Source organism: Suncus etruscus, chromosome 11 (genome assembly GCF_024139225.1).
Source record: "Suncus etruscus isolate mSunEtr1 chromosome 11, mSunEtr1.pri.cur, whole genome shotgun sequence".
NCBI lineage: Eukaryota > Metazoa > Chordata > Mammalia > Eulipotyphla > Soricidae > Suncus > Suncus etruscus.
In genome coordinates this window covers 29765908-29781603 of record NC_064858.1, presented here as the reverse complement: position 1 = coordinate 29781603, position 15696 = coordinate 29765908, and the positions used below count along the sequence as shown (strand labels likewise).

At 32.9% G+C, this 15696-nt stretch overlaps 1 protein-coding gene and 1 non-coding gene across 2 annotated transcripts in view; one reads left to right on the top strand and one right to left on the bottom strand.

The window, feature by feature from the left end:
- The window catches only part of PIK3C2G (phosphatidylinositol-4-phosphate 3-kinase catalytic subunit type 2 gamma), a 378850-nt gene that overhangs the window by 303330 nt on the left and 59824 nt on the right, over positions 1–15696 (top strand). Inside the window, exons 25-27 of the mRNA XM_049782899.1 lie at positions 6467–6656; positions 7224–7345; positions 11246–11354. Coding sequence (XP_049638856.1) covers positions 6467–6656; positions 7224–7345; positions 11246–11354 — 421 coding nt within the window. The remainder of the gene's footprint in view (positions 1–6466; positions 6657–7223; positions 7346–11245; positions 11355–15696) is intronic.
- LOC126023627 (U6 spliceosomal RNA) lies at positions 14392–14497 on the bottom strand. The gene has a single exon (XR_007500734.1). It is a non-coding gene; the product is annotated as a U6 spliceosomal RNA (small nuclear RNA).

Below are 15696 nucleotides of genomic sequence, written 5' to 3'. Positions count from 1 at the left end.
AATTCACAATAAAACCAATGATCTTAAAATCACATAAAAAAGATTCAGAATTTTTGGTTATATGACCTTATATCCCTTAGATTTCTATTTTTTTCCTTATATGCTGATAGATTGATTTTGTTCCTTTATCTGAGGATGAAAAGACTGATATAAGTACAATGCCTATCTATCTAAACATATATGTATAGAAATTATGTATTTGTCTATGCCAGTACTGAAAATAGTGCCTAGCAAGATGATAGCAGTATTTTATAAGGCTCTGGGAAGGTTCATCATAAAAAAATTTAAGAAACAGATTTTCTATCTATTGCTTTTGACCTGTAACATAGGGTACTTGAAGCATAATCCTATTGATACTACCATTAAATAAAATAAATCAGAGAGCTGCCACCTGGAGAAATTAGATCACTTCAGAGCCTAAAATCCTCTGCTCTCTAGGACCCTGTGGTTGCCACCTCAGAGATAAAAGATAGAATTATGTCAAAGTGTGCCCCCAAATGACAGGCTTATCATAAAGTTCATCCTTCATCTCTAGTTGTCTTACAATTTAACTACTGGGAAATAAAAGAAGAGACAGAAATACAGTTAAGATTTTTGTCTATCATAACTCAAGATTTATGACCAGTAGTTTTATCTTATTTTTCTTTTGTGTTTTTTTTTTTTTGGCCATACCAAGTGATGCTCAGGGGTTACTCCTGGCTATGCGCTCAGAAATCATTCCTGGTGTGGGGGACCAGATGGGACGCCAGGAGACTGAACCATGGTCAATCCTAGATCAATGCGTGCAAGGCAAACACACTACCACTTGAATCACTAATCAGGCCCCCAGTAGTTCTATATTAATATGTAGTGAGAGCATGATGTTACTTTGGTGTTTTGCTTTGCATACATAAAGTATAAATATTTGTGGAATGAATGTACAAATGGATGGTAACCTTCCCATTAATCATGGTATCATTATAATTCTATCATTATTATCTTATATCTTTAAGGGTCTGATAAGGAGAAAAAATTGATGCTTTGTGCTCTATTCCCATAAATTCAAAGAACATGTTTAGAAATAATGAACACTTTGGAAATGAATAACATGATCAGAGTCATCTTTTAACTTCCTTAGCAAAGTTTGACCTAGATTGATGTGTCATTATGGAAAAATTTGGAATTTATTCAAAAGACTTGAAGACCAGGACAAGATAAATGGCTTGAATTTTTATAAAGTGGGGATTATTACAAAGTATTGAACTTCATCGTTAACATCAGGAATATGAAGATTAGTTTTAAAGAAGTCATTGCATAGTAAATTTAATAGAAACCAACTAACTCAGAAACATAATTCTTAATCATAGTTCTCAAAGAAATGTTTAGTGATCACAGACTAGAAGAAAATGTAGACCACATACATTTAAAAATGAAAAAGTTATCAATATTATTATTTGTATTAAAAAGATAATAATGCCTCTTACAATAAGTGTATTTTCAGTGAATTTTTATATTTATTCTTTCTATATGATTATTGAATATGACAACAATAAAGCAAGCCCATAAAATTATTTTTATAAAATAAGATAAGGTTTTAGAAAAGCAAGTATTTATAAATAAGCAATCAAGATTCAGTTACGTAATCAATATTGAAAATGTAGTTAGTCTATGCAAACATTGGCGATTGCCACTATCACACCTTTACTATATTTTTTTTTACTCTTATCCTTTAAGGAAAAAAAATACAACTTACTGAACTTAAAAACAAATTACTGTAGTAGAATGGCTGTCTCAAATACAGGTAGGGGATGGGAAGAGGAGAGGGGGTAATGTTGCACTGGTGAAGGGGGGTGTTCTGGTTATGACTGTAACCCAAATATGATCATGTTACTTAAATAAAAATATATATTTAATAAAAAAAGAAAATGTAGTTAGTAAAATTTACAGCATTAAATTAAAAAAAAGGGGGGGCAAAGAAGTAGTAAAGGGGAATAGACAGTTACACTAATTTAAATTCCTGGTATCACATTTTCTTGAGGACCATTAGATTTAACCCAAAGCAAACTTCCTTCCCACGGGATAAAAAAAGGGAGTAATGAATATGCTCAACCTATAGCTAAAAATCTACAGAAAATAACATATAAAATATAAAAGATTCAAATATTTTCTTTTACATTGGAACAATAGTTCCAACAGTTGGTAGGAAGTTTGCCTTGCATGAGGCTGACGAGAGTTCAATCCCCATTATATCATATGGCCACACATGCACCTCCAGGATAAATTTCTGAGCACAGAGCTCAGAGTAACTAATGAGCACTGCCAATTTGGCCAGCAAATAAAACAAAACAAATAAAAAATATTTTCTTTGCAATCAGCAACTAGGTAAAAATGCTTATCTCTTTTATTTATCCTTGAGTGGGACATCTGAGCAGTGCAAAGGATGACCCCAAAGTCATAATTTGCAGAGTACATAACTCTGTTCATAGAAATTTGATTTGTAGTTTTAATGCAATTCCACTCAAAATCCTCATACAGTTACTCTGTGTAATCATTTTTAAGGTCATTCAAAAATGTATTAAAGGACTAAAACTATGAAAAAGCACCCAATGATGAATCAAGTGAAAGAACTATGTACTTCAAGTGGTTTATTTTTAAAATGTTCAAGCTATTTAAGGAAGCTTCATATTGACAGAGATAAGAAAAAAACACAGAGTGCAATAGAATAACAAGGCAAGAAGCAGACCTGTGTATATAAAGAAACTTGGTATTAAACAAAGTGGAATCCCTAAGGAAAGAATGATCTTTGCAACTAGAAAAGGGGGGTGGGATGCATTTAAATGAACCACTACAGATCTATACTTTCAGAAATTTTGCAGTCAATATAAAGAAAAACAATGAATTTTCTGCTATTGTTTTAAAATTTTTGCTCATCAAATAAATATTTGGGGAGACACAAATTTTCTTGCAAAATGCATGAACTGTTAAATAAGCAATGATGTGAGATTAGGAATGTTTTCTTCCTACTATTTTAACTCCTTTCTCCTATCTCCCACAAAATAAAACTCTTACAATATAGTGCTAGTTGTTGCTTCTTCTAGAATATCATTCATTAGAAACACAGGCCAGCTGAAGAGTTTTCTAATTTTCCCTGAATCTCTTCTAGAAAGCAGACAAATCAAATAGAATAGTAAAGCTCAATTTCTATAGACATATCATAAAATTGGATCGAAGATATTACCAAGAACTCAAAAATATAAGTAGACAGGAGCAAATCATTGAGTTATAAGACTTGTGAGAGGACCTGTATGATTTGCTCTGCATCCTGTGAGAAGCAATTTCAGAAGTAACAGGCAATTTGACTGACTTGATAGCAAGACTTTGTCCAAAGCCAATAGATACTCAATGGAAAGCTGAGTAAACCCATTGGAGAACAGCAACTGAACCTGACACATATTCATCTACACCCTAATCGACAGTGCAGGGCAATGTCTTTGTGGCAAACCTGGAAAAGTTGAACTACCCTCTGATAACTGAGGTAGTTACTCTGCTCTTACATATACTCTTCTGCAGGATAAGAAAAAAAAAAGAATCTTAACACTTAGAGAAAGATCTATAAAATATCCCAGGAGCAACGAGTATTCAAAGCCCAGGGGAAAAAATACTAGGGGTGAGAAGAAAAGCAAATAAAGGACCATCTCATAAAGTGTGAATGTGTATTTTTAAAGTCATTGTGTGAAAGGACAGAAAAGAAAGCTTTCAAAACCTTTTACTCATTTCTAAAAATTTAAGAATAATGACTTCATATTAACAAAGAAGTAAGCAAAATGAATCCTGTTTGAATTTCATCAAAAATTCATCTAAGAAAATGAGAAATAAGATGCAAAATTAAGTTACTACAGTGAAAATCTACCAACAATAAATTATCATCTTGGAGATAAACTATACACATATATCTCAAATTGAGCTAAATAAATCAATAAAATAATAAAAATATGGAAAAACAGTATATATTCCAATTAGAAAAGAATCAGAAATAAGATAACTGAACTTTAAAGAAGAATTAGAAATGACAGAAAACATAATTATATAACCAATAAACTTGGAAGTAACAAAAGTAATAAAAATAGCAACGAAGTATATAAAACCTCCAAAGAAAAACATTTTAAAATGTAGGGTTTCTTAAATAAAAAAGTAAATTGGAAAGGTATTGAAGAGCTAATATAAATAAAATCAAAGTTTTTGAAAAAGAAAACCTAAATATCTTTAATAGCTCTGATATAGAACTGTACAGTTAATGCTTTAATAAATTCTAACATAATTTCTAAAATTTTGAAATATCCAAAGGTTTGAAATTACATATTGAAGGGGCACATTACTATTGAAAGAACAAAGGATACACATTCAGAAAAATCTACATAATAATTAGCCTAAAACATTTTATTTTATTTTATTTTATTTTGTTGTTTATTTTGAGAGTACATCCAGAGGTACTCAGGAACCAGTTCTGGCCCTGCACTGAAGAATAACTCCTAGAAAGGTTCTGGAACCATATAAGGTACAGAGGATTAAACCCAGACAGCCACATGTAAAGAAGTGCTCTACCAACTTACTTATCTCTACAATACCCTGAATCAGACTTTGCAAAATCTGCTGGCTTAATAAATGGTACTTCCTTTAAGTATCTAGGCAAAAGAATGAGTGTTTTAAGAGAAAAAAGTACAAAATCTCCTCAAAATTTTGTGTAGTTTCCTATATTTCAGAAGAAAAAAAATTAATTTTTTTTGGTTTTTCGGGTCACACCCATTTGATGCTCAGGGGTTACTCCTGGCTAAGTGCTCAGAAATGGCCCCTAGCTTGTGGGGACCATATGGGACGCCAGCGGATCAAACCGTGGTCCTTTCTTGCCTAGCGCTTGCAAGGCAGAAACCTTACCTCTAGCGCCACCTCACCGGCCCCAGAAGAAAATATTTTAAGGAACTCAAAAGAGTCAATCTAATACAAGGATGTCATAACCAGCTAAACTGACTTTCAAGCAGAAACACAAATTATTGACAATGCTGAAACACTCAAAACATATTTTACTTCCATAGGACCTTAGAGAATGAGATTCAAAAAAGCAAATGGTATGGAATTAATATTAGCCCAAAGCTTAAAATTAAATGACAGTTATAAAAGAGATTATATAATATGAGTACATATGATTGCAGAATAGTTAGAATAATTTAATATAAGTATAAATCAAGTAGGAAACAAAAATATAGAACATTTTTGTTTTGTATTACTAAGTATTATTTCATTAAAAATAATATTGCATATCTTGGGCCGGAGAGATAGCATGGAGGTAAGGCGTTTGCCTTGAGTGCAGATGGTCGGTGGTTCTAATCCTGGCATCCCATATGGTTCCCTGGGCCTGCCAGGAGCGATTTCTGAGCATAGAGCCAGTAGTAACCCCTGAGTGCTGCCATGTGTGACCCAAAAGCCAAAAGAAAAAAAATATTGCATATTTAATGCTAGAAAAGTAATTAAAGAATAGGTATTATATAAAAATATACCATTAGAACACAACAGTGATTCTTAGATTAAAATATCAGAAATGCAAATGTTAATGACCATATCATAAAATCATTATTATATAAAATACATATTAAATAATATTTGGCTTCTTTGTAAAATAGTTGACAAGAAAACTTATAAGCAGATTAAAATTTTAAAATAAAGCTATAACATTTTAAAAAAATTTAAACTTTATAGGAAGGGAGACAGAATGAGGTAGAGATTTTACAGGGATTTATACATTATTTTATAGCTTTAAAATCTATAATTATGTTAATATTTAGTTTAATTATGAATAAATGTTAATGCATCCTTAAAGTAGAAAGGATGTCTAATTCAAAATATATTACAATTAAATATATATTTCATACAAGGGTTTCTTTAGTTATTAGCTCAAGATGTTAACTTGAAACTTATTAAAATAATGTTTAAAAGCTGGGTTTCGAAGGGTCAGAGCAATGGTGCAACAGTAGGATGTTTGCCTTGCAAGTGGCTTACCTAGGATGGGCCACAGTTTAATCCCAGGCGTCCCATATCGTCCCCCAAGCCAGGAGCGATTTCTGAGTGCATAGCCAGGAGTAACACACCGGGTGTGTGTCCCAAAAACCATTAAAAAAAAAATTGGGGCCCGGAGAAATAGCACAGCGGCGTTTACCTTGCAAGCAGCCGATCCAGGACCTAAGGTGGTTGGTTGGAATCCCAGTGTCCCATATTGTCCCCCGTGCCTGCCAGGAGCTATTTCTGAGCAGACAGCCAGGAGTAACCCCTGAGCACCGCCAGGTGTGGCACAAAAAAAACAAAAACAAAAACAAAAGTTGGACTTCAAATAAACAAAAATGGCCTTGTCCTTCATTTATAATAAAGAGAAATAAATAATAATAAAATAAGTCACTCAGAGGAAAATTATATAATATCTATAATTTTATTCCTCTAGGAAAATAAAAGAAAGTCTGGAGTGTTTCCCTGTGAAATTGAATAATTTGATCCACACTCTTGCACAAATGTCAGCAATAAATCCAGTGAAATATACTCCTCAGACTTTCCCCCAGGAATCCCATATGCTGGGTGCCAAGAGGTCAATTCAAAGAGCAAGAATATTGGGGTTCAGCAAGAAAACGAGTAATGTAAGTGTCAAATCTGTCATGTTTACATCAATTGGTCTGTCCTTCATTATGAATATACTTCTCTTCCCTCCTTACTCTGATTTTTATTTTACTCTGCAAATAAAACATCAGTTTCACTATGAACAATGATGTCATTAGACCATGTTTAAGGGTGAAATTTTAAGCACCCAAAGGAAGCTATTAAAAAACAACCATCTTCAATGTTAATATGTACCTAAAATACTACTGTGAAAGATATATAAGCCAATATGAAAAATAAAAATTAAAAAAGAAAACTTATCTAAGACAATAGCTCCTGCCCGTGTAGAAAAGAAGGGAAATGCAAAGGAAAAGAAAACATTCACAGGGGAAGAACAGCGCCTAGGAGGCTAAATCTTGCCAGCACAAAAATTATGATAGCTGCACAGGGTTAATGGGTCATCCCACTTGTACTAATTTAAGCTCCTAGATTCTGTGATTTTATTTTTTCACTAAGGTTCTTGGTCCTTTTGGTGTCTGTGAATCAGATCTTAGAAAGTCTGACAGCTTGATGATGCCATCTTTGGTTTTTTTCTCTCTTTGCCACAGCTGTATCTTATCCAAGTCCTACATGGTCACAATGAGACAAGCCTGATAGAAAAATCCTTTGACCAGTTTTCCAACCTCCACAGCCACCTTCAGAAGCAGTTTGCATCAGTTACTCTGCCTGAGTAAGTCACAATCTTCCACAGTGTTTGACCTTAAGTAGAAGAGAAAAATGAATGGTTATAGGATATTCTATTTGTGAACCACACAGCATTCTGACCCAAATGCCAATGAACCTCTCTAGAGCATCTATATTGCTCTCAGGGTAAAGAAACTTTGTTTCATCAAACTGAAAAAAGTTTTCAATTTTCAGCTTGCCTTCTTGCAATCAATTTTGTAGGCAGAAAAGTTCAGCGCAAATTTTTTTCCCATGAATTATTGAGGAAAATCAGTTTTATTTATCGTTTTTTTTTACAAAATAAAAGTCATCTTTTAAGTTTTATCTGTAAAATAAAATTTAAATATATGAACCAATTGGTTAGGTCTACTTCTTCAGCACATAATTATGATAAATGACCTAATAACTAATATATTTGCTTTCTGTATCTCCCAATAAATTCTGTCAGTACATTTGTAAGATTTTCCAAACTCAATGCTGATTGCTGGTATTAAGTCTGAACTTTGACTTGAATTAACTAAGTTTAATTTCTTCATATGTTGACCCTGATGCAGTCTTGTAAGCCATTAGTTCTATCATGTTATAGTGGAAAAAGAAATTAAACATAAGCAAACTGAAAACATAATCGGAATAATTTCTGTTTAAGTAATTTTCAAAAATGTATCATCTAAAACTATTGAAATATAGACTTCAGTATTTTCATACATTTTGTTGACTTGAAAAAGTAAATGTCCTAGAAATTAGAGTAAACACAATATTTTTTCACAATGGATTTCCCTTCAGTTAATGACTCTTTAACAACACAAATGCTCATACTGACTTGACATGCTTTGCAGATAAGAGTTTTTGTTCCATTTCCAAGGCATTGTAATTTTTAAAATTCAAAATCAAAGCAAATCTACTAAAGAATAGAGAAATACTGAGCAATATATAAAGTCAGGAGGTTCATTAGCACAAAAATACCTTCACTATGCTGTCACAGAGATTGAAATACAAATACTCCAAACATTAGGAAGTCACCAAATCATAGTATGCTCAAGAGATTTGGAGGGAAGGGAAGATGAAAACTCAGATAAAGCAATGCTAACTTTAAGAAGAACCAAAGAACACATAAAATAATTACAAAAATATGAGTTGCTGTTAAAAACTAAAATGAAAACAAAATAACAATAACCCTCCACCACCACCAAGAAAATCAAAGTTTGGCTACAAATACAGAATTCAACATTAGTGGTTGCCTATTTTAACATTAGTAGGCATGTGCCTGCTAAATCAATGATTTAGAGATGCATAACTGCACCTCTATAATATGACTGCCTTGTTTTGGTTTCAAAAACATCTCTGCATCATACTTTTATTTTTTTTCTGATATATACTAGCATAACTTGTGCTACATCAAAAGTCCTAATAATCTCTCACCACATAGATGCATCTTATCAATTTTCGGCTCGTGTTAAGAGTCAGCTTTGCACAATAATTACTGCCTGATAATGGTAACTAATTGATTTTTTTAAAACTATCCATGCAATTTGTGAAGAGAGGAGAATTAATGTGCCTCACACAGTATTTCCATCCTGATAGTCCCATAAGAGAGCTAAGTAAAACTTAAGGCAAGGCAATGCATATAAATGAAGGATGAGAACAAGATTACTTCTGACTTCTAAATTTAATGAGGGTAGCCCTACATGAGTTATGCGAATTCTATCTGGAATGTATGATCAGATAGTTAAAAGTTACAAAAAAATAAAAATCGAATTGGCCACAGCATGTAAAAGAGGTCTTCACCTTGGGCTCTGCACTTCGGGTTGCCTTCCAAGAGAATGAAAGCATGGAAATCTTCTTTAAAATCAATCATCTTCCTTAAAGTTAATCTGCTTGGGAAAGAATGATTTCCTTTCCCTCTTCTACTTTCACCATTACTCTTCCCCAACCACTCAAAGTCTTTATTTGATTCATTGCCCCAGAAAGTATATTCCTCTGAGGATCAGACAAAGGGACACATTAAAAACTGCATTTGGTATGGAGAAAATTAGTTACTCTGATCACTAGGGATTGAATCTGTTTGCAAGTCAGGTATTTCTTAATCTTGGCTTCAAACAAAACTGATTAAGGAAATGAAAATATTGCCTGATAAAAACAAATCCGTGTAAAATATGGGCTGGAAGATCATACAGAGTTTAGCACACTACCTAGCCTATGCCAGGTCTGGGTTCAATTTTAAACACCACATGGTTCTCTATAGCATCACTCCTGCAGTCCTGGAATAGTTCAACACAGCCATGTCTGAATCAGATAGACCCCATCACCTCAGAGTCCTTGGCAACATCTTCAAGTCCCTGCATTGAACTATCTAGTTGAGAATGACCATTAACACCCCAAGCCTCATGAGTGCCATTTGGGAAACCCTACAAAAATTATGAGAAATAAATTTCAAAGGTCCAGGAAGGTGGCAGAGAAGCCACCTTTTAAGCATGAAGAAACCGTTTAATCAATCCCTAGCACTACATAGCCAAGTGTAAATTGATCCCCTTACTACCATTGTGACCCATGATACTACAACCAGTGTGTGACTCCAAGTCCCCCATAATGGAATATGTGAGCACTGGCATTGCAATTACATTAAAGAGAAGAGAAATGGGGAAAGCTTCAAAAAGTAATGTTATATGAGTGGGAAGTAGCTAAACCATTTGGACAGCAGAATTCCTTTACTATAGCTGAAGTCCTTAGTTCTCAACTATTTATATATTTATATAGATTTTTATACAGACCTCTTTTAAAATATCAACAAAGGATTAGAATTAATAATAATGTCTCTATTTTATTCTGTACTCAGGGCTCATCCTGGCAGTACTGGTGGAAGCATATGGAGTGTTGGGGAGGAAACTTCGTAAACCACATGCCATGCACAACTCTTAGCCACTGAAATATATCCCTAGTCCTTGTTTTACCTTTCATTCTAAAAATAAGGAACATTTGTTCCCCCATATACAAATTACTATTTTCAACCAATATGACTCAACTATTTATCAAATGCATGTATGTGTTTTGATTGGATAAGGCATGAATTTCCATGGTAAATATGTATTAAAATTGTAATACTTTGATCCTTGGAGCTGTAGGAGACCTTAAAAAATTAACCTGGCAATTACTTAAATAGACAGGCATAGAATGTTTGACTTCCCTGATATTTTCAACAGGAAGCCAAGGATGAGATGCTCTGGGTTGTTACAAATTAAATGTGTACAAACTTTTCCTATACCTAGTGTTCATTGCCTGGAAAGGAAAACAGACATGAAGGAAACAGTACACCTACAGCCAAAATGAGCTTCTAGATAGACCAATTTAACCAACAAAAAATGTATTGCCAAACACTATCCATTAACAGATTACCCCCCTCCCAAAGAACTATAATCACATGAAGCCATTAAGATGAATCATCAGATAGGGCAGAGGAAGTTATCAAGTCAGATTTCCAGGGAAATTGCTTCTCTACACCGAAAGACTAAGACCAGATGGAAACATATGTCACTTGGTAAAATGTTTAATTTGTTTAGTGTAGCAATGTCTCCAGTGAACCCTGAAGAAACAATACAATCTGACCTTTTTGAAAAATTACAAATCATCAGTTTCAGAAGGAATTTATTAAGCCCACAAGTATATAAAAATGGAATGTGTGGTGTTCCATAAACACAATATGAAACATTAAATTAAATTGGTATCAAACTCAAAGGCAGTTAAAATATCACAAATGATTACAGGAATGTTAATAAAACCCACAATTAATCATCTGTTCTACAATGGCATTTTTTCATTTTTATTTCTAGCCAGTGCAGCCTGCAAATTCATGAACAAGTCCCCAAATGCTAATTTTCAAACTAACGAAAGCATACTGTTTCTTTTAAAACAGGTTTCCTCACTGGTGGCACTTACCTTTTACAAATTCAGATCACAAAAGATTCAGAGACCTAAATCATTACATGGACCAGATATTAAATGGATCATATGAAGTCACAAATGTATGTTACGATTTACTTTTCTATTTTTAGTGTAAAATTGCACAGCCATCTTATGGATTATTAAGTATTTAAAATACTTGAAAAATCACATTTTATGAGTCCTACTCACATTCAACAAATCTACATGATAAATGTGGAAATTACCCGAACAGGAACTGTGAAAGAAAAAAGGTTCAAAGGCTCAGCCTCAACTCTTAAGGAAACAGATGACGGATAGAATTTCAATGGTACTGTAAGTTCTAGTATTGTTGAAAAGTAAGAAGTACTTTTGATCAGATCACAAGGTTTCAGGGAGAGGAGAGGATCAGAGCTCTATCTTTTACACTGGAGAAGAATCAATGGGGTTGGCATGAGGAACATTTCAAATAGAGCCAAAGCAGTAAAGAAAGGTCATGGGTGAAAAAGAAAAGGAAAAGACTGTAATAAATTTCTATTATCACTATCAGAAATAACTGAAAATTTGATAACTTGAAACAATAAAAATATTCTGCTTGAGATTTTTGCCATTTATTGCCAAGGTCAAATTTTTGAAAATGGATCTAATAGGACTAAAGTCATTGTGCACTGGTTCTTTCTTCACTCTAGGAAAAATGTCATTCCCTTATCTTTGTCAATTTAGAGACCAACTGCAGTCCTTAGCTTGTGTCACTTTCCATCAACTGAACCAATCATCTCTGATTATGTTCTCATATCCATTCTAAGGTTTAAACCCTCCTGGTGATATCCTCATCCAGCATCCTGAATATTCTCACCATTTCAAGGTTTTTTTCTGACAAGTTCCTTTTGACTTGTATAAAAAAATGTATTCACAGGTGGTTTCTGGGCCACTTTTCAGGGTCCATATTGTAAACACAGTATTGCTGGGATTATAGAAAAGTACAAGGACAAAATTGAGTTGGTTCTAGGTCAATCTGTAAAAAAAAAGCTGTGTGAGAAATGAAAATCAACAAGGTCAAGCCAGTTTGTCAAGAGCTAAAGCTAAGAGTAGTAACAAAGTAAAATCAGTGAGAGCAGCATTCCTGCACCACTGAGAGATTCTGGCCTTATATTGACTATGTGGACAACTATGTAAGATTGTTATACAATTATTTTGGCATTAGTTATAGTTTTTAGATTTTTTTTAAATTAAAATGTATAACTTGTACCAGAAAACTGTAAAAAAAGTACAGTTCAGAAAAAATTATGTAAAGACCCATGTAAACATTAAATATTAAACATATATACATTTAATATTCTAATTAATAAGTTATTAGATCCTTATATTTGATTATATTTATTATTCTATTTAATATGGTATATATTTGATTAATTAGTCTTACTATATGTTAATACTCTATAATAGATTAATATATGGTATATATTAATATATAATGTACTAATAAGAATATTTTATTTAATACATTATTAGTTCCTCACTAAATAGTAAAAGAAAGAACTGAGCATATATGTTTTCCAAGTCAGATGAGAGAAAGCTATAAAGTTCATATGAGAACATTCAGTGGTCTTTGAACCACTAGTGGTAGATCAGATGAAGACACTAGCAGAAAGATGAAATGATGTCCAAATGCCCAGATGAAGTTCAGCCTTGTCTAACCACTCAAATGAGTTTCTCTTTTTCTTCCTAGTTTCCTTTTAGACACTGGGGTTTACAATAATATTTATTACTGAATGGATATCAAGCATATCACATTACCTCCTTTCAACACTCACTTTTTGCCCAGGTTATAATTTTCAATTATTATTGTCATAGTGGGCTCCATTCTGCCCTGAGTGTACCCCCCTGCTAATTTGTGACAGGCTTCCTGCCACAGACCAGTTCACTTAGCCCTCATTGCAATTGTCTTTGGGTATTATTGCCATACCATTTTAAATGCCATAAATGAGTACAATAATTTTATTTATATTCCTCTCACTTTGACTCATTCAGCTCAACATAATACTCTCTATATTCATCCATATATAAACAAAATTTATTACTTCAATTTGCCTAACAGTTGCATAGAATTTCACTATGCACATGCACTTTAGTTCCTTTATTCAATCATCTGACCTCAGACACTTGGGTTGTTTCCAGATTTTGGCTATTGTGAATAGTGCTGCAATGAATGAAATAGGAGTGCAAATGCCTTTTCTACATTGTGGTTTTGGGTCCTTAGGGTATATTTTCAAGAGCTATATTGTTTGATCATATGGAAATACACTTTCTAGTTTTTTGAGAAATGTCCACATTGCTTTCCAAAATGTCTGGAATCAGTATGCATTTCACCAGCAGTGAATGAATGAGAGTCCCTTTCTCCCCAGATCAGTAACAGCACAGGTTGTATTTGTTCATTGTAAAGTGTGCCAGTCTCTGTGGTATGAGATGATATCTCCTTGTTTTGATTTGCATCTCCCTGATGGTTAATAATATGGAGCATTTTTTTTTCATGATATTTGGCCATCTGTATTTCTTTTTTGCAGATGTTTCTGTTCATTTCTTCTCACAATTTTTGGTTAGGGTAGATTTAATTTTTTATTCTTGTTAAGCTCTACTGCTGCCTAGTATATATCTTAGCTATTAACCCCAATCTATGGGCATTAGTTGAATAATTTCTCCCAATTCATGAGTAGTCTTTGTATTATGGTCATCGTTTCCTTTGAGGTGCAGAAGCTTCTTAGTTTAATGTAGTCTCATTTATCTATCTTTGCTTCCAATTGTTTGGTCAGTGGTGTTTCATCCTTGAAGATGTGTTTAGTTTTAATGTTATGAAGAGGGAGGGAAAAAATGTCATGGATAGTTATGCCTAAATTTTTTTCTATGTTCTTTATGGTTTCAGGTCTGATATCAACATCTTTAATCCATTTTGACTTGAAATTTGTGCATGGCATTAAAAATATATGAGTTCATTTTTTTTGCATAAAGCTAACTAGTTTTCCCAATATCAAGAGTTTTCTTCTTTTTAATTTACTTTATTTAAAGAACATGCATTACATAGTTGGCATATTGACTACACTATGTTTGATTCCAGATAAATGGAATCAACATTAGTTTTTTAAAAAAAATCTGGAACACTTCATAAATTTGCATGCCATCCTTGCACAGGACCATGTTAATCTTCTCTGTATCATTCCAATTTTAGTATATGTGCTGCCGAAGCGAGCACAGGAGCAACATTATTTTTAAGAGAAAAAAAAGATGAAGAAAGAGAGAAAAAGTTCAATGACAAGCAAACTTGTGAAAATTATGTTATCGCCAATGATGTCAGAAGAGTTAATAAGGTCTTATTGCTCATTGACCATTATGTTACTTCATCTATTGGCCTCTATTACAGTGGTACTCGATCCTACTACTGAGTTTCACAAGAATAAACTCAAGAATATGCACCACAATATTATTTCCTGGCTGGTAGTTGGAGATTATTTTATAGCAAAGCACATTTGCCTACTCACTTAAGATGATATACATATCCACTGAGTAAACATATCATTTCAGAAAATATGCAACTTGAATCAAAAGCAAAATAGAAGTCAGTAAGTTGGAGACAAATGGAGGAAAAAGAAAACTGCAAGAAAAATAAATTACAGAAACATTTTCATTTGATCAAAAGTTCAGTAATGATATTCAGTATTTTTATCCATATGGAGCACAATTCAAAATTATAGGCTTACTATGCCAACTCATAAAATTTATAATTTAGTGAGTGATAATAGTTTTTAACATATAGTAACCAATGGAACTTACATTAATTTTCAAAATTGAAAAAATCAAAAGTTAACATCTGGAAAGTATGTGGCAATGATCTAAATCATTCTTTTACCAATTCTTGAAACAAATCAACCCATATTTTTATTTGCATCTCTTCAACAATGCATAGGGTCACAACTGTACCCTTCAAAAAGCTTACTCAGCAAATATGTAATATATCTATTAAGAATGATAAAGAAAAGAACAGTGTGTTCCATTATGGGAACAGAATCACATAATATAATAACTGGAAACAAAGATGCAAAATAGTTGTTGAAATAGTATTTATAGATAATTAAGAACTACTTTATATAATAGGTATGTATATATAATTTATGAAAGAATTTAGACTGTTTCTCAACATTTTATTAACCAAAGACCCCTTCCATGGGATTTTCTTTCCATTATCCTTTGTCTTAAAAAGTTGATGCATGCCATGACTCACAGGTAAAGTGATATCTATTTGTGGCCCCCTTAAGATATCCTGGAACCTATGGAGGATCATTTAGTCCATAACTGTAAAATTCCCTACTTAAGCTATTATACTTGCATACTTAATTTAGCACAATGATAATAGTACAATAAAATACTTTCCTAAGATCCATTGTAATTTCTATT